A 6,661-nucleotide genomic window follows, 5' to 3' on the forward strand; every position below is an offset into this window, starting at 1 on the left:
AATTTTTGACGTGTTTATATCTACCTAACCTCAAAAAAAAAAGAAAAGTACGAAAAGTTCCACTTTTAAAATGGAATGTCTCGTAGCGAACGTAGAATCTATTAAATTTGATATTGAAATAGCCCTAGATGAACAATATGGTGCTTTACCTTTACCTTTTCATGGAATGGATAGTAAGTTAGTCTGTGGTTAAATCTAGTTGATTAAAAACTTTTCTTTATAGAATCAATTGCTGCTGTTTGCCAATTTTATTCGTCCCCGATGGGTTGCCCAAAAGGCCCCCAATGCCCATTCAGACACGTAAGAGGAGATAGAACGATTGTTTGTAAACATTGGCTACGAGGTTTATGTAAAAAAGGGGATCAATGCGAATTTTTACATGAATATGATATGACGAAAATGCCCGAGTGTTATTTTTATTCTCGCTTCAATGCCTGTCACAACAAAGAGTGCCCCTTCTTACACATTGACCCAGAAAGTAAAATCAAAGATTGTCCGTGGTATGACCGCGGTTTTTGTAGGCACGGCCCCCATTGCAGACATCGACATGTTCGAAGAGTTTTATGTACAAATTATTTGGCTGGATTTTGTTCTGATGGATCATTGTGCAAATATATGCATCCAAGATTCGAATTACCCGCACCTCCAGATCAAAATATGAAAGATCAGAAGAAGCCTCCCGTTATTATTTGTCATTTTTGTGGAGAACATGGCCATAAAGCCGTCCATTGTAATAAAATTACCCCAGAACACAATAAAGATGATGGGGATCATCGTAATAAACATAACGACGGTCATGATGGGCAACAAGGAGGTCAATTATTCACGAGGATGATGCCGAAAAAATTGGAAGATGTTACGTGTTACAAATGTGGAACGAAAGGACATTATGCAAATCGTTGTCCGAAAGGGCATTTAGCTTTTTTGTCACAATCGAAAAATAATAGTAATAATAATAATCAAGATATGTTTTAATGGATAATAAAAGAATTTTTTTAAATTGATATTTCATTATTTTTCTTTGTTGGTTGTCCAGCACAATTTAGATCACATTTAATTTTATTTATTTCAAGTTAACAAAAATAATCTGGATTTATTCTAATTAATTTTTAAAATAATTTCAAGTTTTTAACAAATTGAAGCAAAAACCTTCTTTTATAACCCAAAAAGCATTCATTAGTAAGTATCAATACTTTCTTTAAAAAAAAATTTTTAAATAAGTCGTTTTAAAAAATTGATAATTCTTTCCAATCTAGGTAATTTTCACTTTAGGAATTAATTCAAATAAAACCAAAACTCCTAGAACCTTGGAGTTTTTGCCAACCTGAAATGAAAACCTTTTATAACCTTAACAAGAATCATTAATTGTAATAGTCTGAAGATGCACTGCTAAACCCGAATGTTTCTACATTACATTACATTGCGTTGACTATACAGGTGTATCTGAATGACGTGCCCAAACTTCAGGGGTGATTCTTTAGGCAGTTTTAAATGTACTTTCTCATATAGACTATCAGCGATTTCGACTCCCCTGCGGAGCTACGCCCCTTCAAAAATTGCGAAAAATTTTGGTTTATTTTTTTTCCCCGAAAACCATTAACACCAAAAAAATGAAATTTGGGAAATATGTTTAGCTTATAATAGGGCATGTTTCGAGCCTATTTGTACTTTCAATCTTGCCTTCTAAGTTACTAAACATAACCACCCCCGTTCAATTTTTGTCTAGATCTTTTTTATGACGATGATAAATACATTGGAAATATTTTATTTAGTATAAGTACGAAGGCTGCAGCACGTAGAATTTTGATTAGGACAGAACAAGCACTGCTACGAGAAAGAATCCACAAGACCTTCAATGATCAATGATGAAAAATAAGTGAGAAGTTACTACGACTCCACCTCTCACTTTCCAATTGTATATCCGGAGAAGACTGGGACTAACAATGGAGAAGGCTAATCGCGAATTTCAGAAGACCCGTGACACACACATCAAGAAGTTTGAATCTCTGGAACGCCGGTCGCAAAAGAAGAAAACTAATAGTTTACCAGTAGAAACAATCGTCATTAACAGATCGAATGTCCCACTAACGAAAGACGAAACCTCTGTGCTCGCCAAAGGATTGAACTACGCAATCGCCCCGAAGAAGGTCCCAAAGGAGGAAATCATCTGCGAAGTGGAAGCAGCTGTTCGAGGGATGCCTGCACTGAAAGCCGAAGAGATCCGACAAGAAGTTGCGAGAGTATTGAAGTCAGCAAAACCACCAAAATCCAACTTGACGGTTGGTGAAAAGAAGGCACCCAGTAAACAAATTTGCGTTTCAGAAACATTTCTGATACATATTATTGAAACATGAAACGTTCTTCGACATATTTCTGAAACATAGATGAAACGTGTCTGAAACTGCTAATGTCCGACCCTTTTTATGTTTTATTGAAACGTTTCTGTAACATACAGCTGACAATTACGGTACACTACTAAAATGTTTCATTAATGGTTTTGAATTATTTCTGTAATGTTTTGTTTACGTTTACATTACATTAATAGTATGTATCATAATCATTTAAAAATAATTTCTGAAAGGTTTCGTTGACGTTTCAGGGATGTACATATGTATGTAAAGATATAATTTCGTTGACGTGTAGCGTCTGCATCCTGGACAAGATGCTCATACATGCTTCCTCAAAAGATATGCATATGCTGAGAAAGCATTTCTGAGCATACCACCCAGGACGCAGACGGTGGACGCTGCAACAAAATCATACCTTAGGTAGGAAAAATAATAATAGAAGTACGATACTTGTTACTTACCGCCTACTGTACCAAATTTCAAAATTATCAATCAATAATTTCTACTATTCTGTTTTCTCATTGATTAGGACATATAAAGTAAGTATAAGAGTAGGTATGCATTAAATATATTTAGTAAATATGTATACAAAATATATCAAAATGAATGTAACTAAAATAAAATTCTTATTTGTAAACAAATTAAACATACACATTCTAATAATTTATGTAGGTCATTTAAATATAAAGTTAAATTTAGATCATATTAGTGGTATTTTTAATTATTTTTACTTCTGTTTATATATGAATAACCGAAAGAATTTTTTTTTCTCAAACGAAACATTGTTTCAATTAAAACACATATATTTGTGATGTTTCGCCAGAGATCCCCAGCTTCTTCAGACTACAAGTAAAGAATACCTATGATATATTTAATAATAATAATTATAATAATATATTTAACATTTTTTTTATCTTAGTTATTGGAGATATCACATGTTGTAAAATTCTTTTTATGTCATTATATCAGTATTACAAAATAACTTACAAAAACAGTTACATGACAATTTACATGTCAGATAATACAATAAAACAAGTAATGTACCACAAACGATGTACTACAGTCGTGGAATTGTTTATTTTTCTTGATAAAAAGAATTTTACAACATGTGGTCTCACTTATAACAATAAGACTTTTACAAAATAAATAGGTCTTCTTTACTTGTAGTCTGAAGAAGCTGGGGATCTCTTTCATCATGTTTTTATGATTGTTCAAGACTAAGAAATTTAACTAAAAAACTAACCTTACGTAACATTCCTTCACGGTTTAATTGGCATTTCAAAAGAAAACTTCACGCTATGATTGGCATTACTAATTACTAAAGAAAACTTCACGCTATAATTAATGTTTGTAAACAGAACTAACCTTACCTAACATTCCTTCACGGTTTAATTGGCATTTCAAAAGAAAACTTCACGCTATAATTAATGTTTGTAAACAAAACTAACCTTACTTAACATTCCTTCACGGTGTAATTGGCATTTCAAAAGAAAACTTCACGCTATAATTGGCATTACTAATTACTAAAGAAAACTTCACGCTATAATTAATGTTTGTAAACAGAACTAACCTTACCTAACATTCCTTCACGGTTTAATTGGCATTTCAAAAGAAAACTTCACGCTATAATTAATGTTTGTAAACAAAACTAACCTTACGTAACATTCCTTCACGGTGTAATTGGCATTTCAAAAGAAAACTTCACGCTATGATTGGCATTACTAATTACTAAAGAAAACTTCACGCTATAATTAATGTTTGTAAACAGAACTAACCTTACCTAACATTCCTTCACGGTTTAATTGGCATTTCAAAAGAAAACTTCACGCTATAATTAATGTTTGTAAACAAAACTAACCTTACTTAACATTCCTTCACGGTGTAATTGGCATTTCAAAAGAAAACTTCACGCTATAATTGGCATTACTAATTACTAAAGAAAACTTCACGCTATAATTAATGTTTGTAAACAGAACTAACCTTACGTAACATTCCTTCGTATGTCATCATAGGTCTAACCACAGTCACATAGAGCTAGTACAGTCTTTCAGGGGTAAGACCCCAATTTTTTCCATAAAGGATAGTCTAGCTTTGTGTAAAACTCCGTGCAAATCTTTCTTTCCATGACAGGGTTTTATCTAGGATTACTCCTAGATATTTGACTTCCTTTGAGAAAGGAATTTCTTCACCTTGGATAGTTGGGCGGATTAGTCCATCCAACTTTCGTTTCCTGGTGAAGGGCACAACAATTGTCTTTTGTGGGTTTATTGAGAGGTTCTCTCCCTTACACCAAGCGCAAATGGTATCTAGGGTCACCTGGAGGATTTTAGATATCCTCGGCAAACAGGTTCCTTTGACCATAACGACAATGTCATTAGCATAAGCGTGTATTTCCACACCAACGGCTTCGACTATCGCAATCAGATCGTCAACTAGGAGGGACCAAAGCAGGGGAGATAACACCCCTCCTTGCTGGCAGCCACCTCCCGGCCTGAAGCGTATCGTATCACCGTGGAGTGAAGTAGAAACTATTCTACTTCTAGCATATTGCGGATCCAACCCGTTATAGTTGCTTCCACTCCCCTGTCAAGAGCAGTTCTTTCAAGAGATTGTGGTATTGCGTTGTTGAACGCTCCCTCTATATCCAGAAACGCACAAACCAAGATTTCTTTATCCTGCAGCGTCCTGGATACTCTACCAACTAAATTGTGTAGAGCCAATTCTGCTGATTTTCCCGCTTGATAAGAATGTTTCTAGTTCTAGTGTTAGTTCTAATTTTACACTAGATCTAACACAACACCTAGAACTAGAGTCATTCGGGTTTAGCCGTCTTGGAAGACGTGCGGCTAAATCCGAATGTTTCTAGTTCTCGGTCCAGTGTTAGTTCTAGTTTTACACTAGCACTATCACTAGAACTAACACAACACCTAGAACTAGAATCATTCGGGTTTAGCCGTCTTGAAAGATGTGCGGCTAAATCCGAATGTTTCTAATTCGAGGTCTAGTGTTCTAGTTCTAGTTTTAATTCTTATTCAGCGTTAGATAGTGGTATATTTTGATTGAACGAAAAGTAGAACAAACACTAGACTTGGAATTAGAAACATTGGGGTTTAGCCGTGCGGCTCTTAACCCTTTGTGTCCCGACGGTACTTTAAAGTACCGGTAATTTTAAACACTCATTTTAAACTGTAGTTATCTATTCGGCGCATTTAGAGCTGTCTGTACTTTCTACTATACAAGTGTATACAATAAATAATCTGTATAAAAAACGTCGCAATCACGTACACTTTAAACTTATTCATCCAGATGTGAGGTTAGAAGTTTAGTGAACAGTGGTGCTGTTGAATTTTGTTGTTCAAGAAGGTATCTCTTTGATAAATGGTTATTAGGTGTGATTATTACAGATCATTTTAAAAAGAAAGCATTGAGCTTTAATTTAAAATAAGTCTCCTTCCTTAACTTCAATAAATACGGTTTCCAGGAATTTTTAAATTAGCATCTTTTTTGGCACTTTTAGGTTATACGAAAATGTAAGTTTTATTTCAACATTTTCTTCTCAATATTTTTCAATCCAACCCAACAATTATTATAGATCATTTTAAAGAGAAAGCTTTGAGCTTTAATTTAGAGTTAGTCTCATTCCTTAATTTCAATAAATACGGCTTCCAGGAATTTTTAAATTAATATTTTTTTTGACACTTTTAGGTTATTCGAAAATGTAAGTTTTGTTTCGACATTTTTTTTCTCAATATTTTTCCAATTCAACCCAACAATTATTATATATCATTTTAAAGAGAAAGCTTTGAGCTTTAATTTAGAATAAGTCTCATTCCTTAATTTCAATAAATACGGCTTCCACGAATTTTTAAATTAGCACCTTTTTTGATACTTTTAGGTTATATGAAAATGTAAGTTTTATTTCAACATTTTTTCTTCAATATTTTTCCAATCCAACCCAACAATTATTATACATCATTGTAAAGAGAAAGTTTTGAGCTTTAATTTAGAATAATCCTCATTCCTTAATTTCAATAAATACGGCTTCCAGGAATTTTTAAATTCACATCTTTTTTGACACTTTTAGGTTATACGAAAATGTAAGTTTTATTTCAACATTTTCTTTCTCAATATTTTTCCAATCCAACCCAACAATTATTATACATCATTGTAAAGAGAAAGCTTTGAGCTTTAATTTAGAATAATCCTCATTCCTTAATTTCAATAAATACGGCTTCCAGGAATTTTTAAATTCACAGCTTTTTTGACACTTTTAGGTTATACGAAAATGTAAGCTTTGTTTCGACATTTTTTTT

At 33.3% G+C, this 6,661-nt stretch overlaps 1 protein-coding gene across 1 annotated transcript; it reads left to right on the top strand.

The window, feature by feature from the left end:
• LOC111422351 (Cleavage and polyadenylation specificity factor subunit 4) lies at positions 1–1,004 on the top strand. Its single transcript, XM_023055557.2, has 2 exons — positions 1–173; positions 224–1,004. The coding sequence occupies exons 1-2, from the start codon at positions 71–73 to the stop codon at positions 973–975; spliced, it is 855 nt and encodes a 284-aa protein (XP_022911325.1). The 5' UTR covers positions 1–70; the 3' UTR covers positions 976–1,004.
• The last annotated feature ends 5,657 nt before the right edge of the window (positions 1,005–6,661 follow it).

Source organism: Onthophagus taurus, chromosome 1 (assembly GCF_036711975.1).
Source record: "Onthophagus taurus isolate NC chromosome 1, IU_Otau_3.0, whole genome shotgun sequence".
Lineage (NCBI taxonomy): Eukaryota > Metazoa > Arthropoda > Insecta > Coleoptera > Scarabaeidae > Onthophagus > Onthophagus taurus.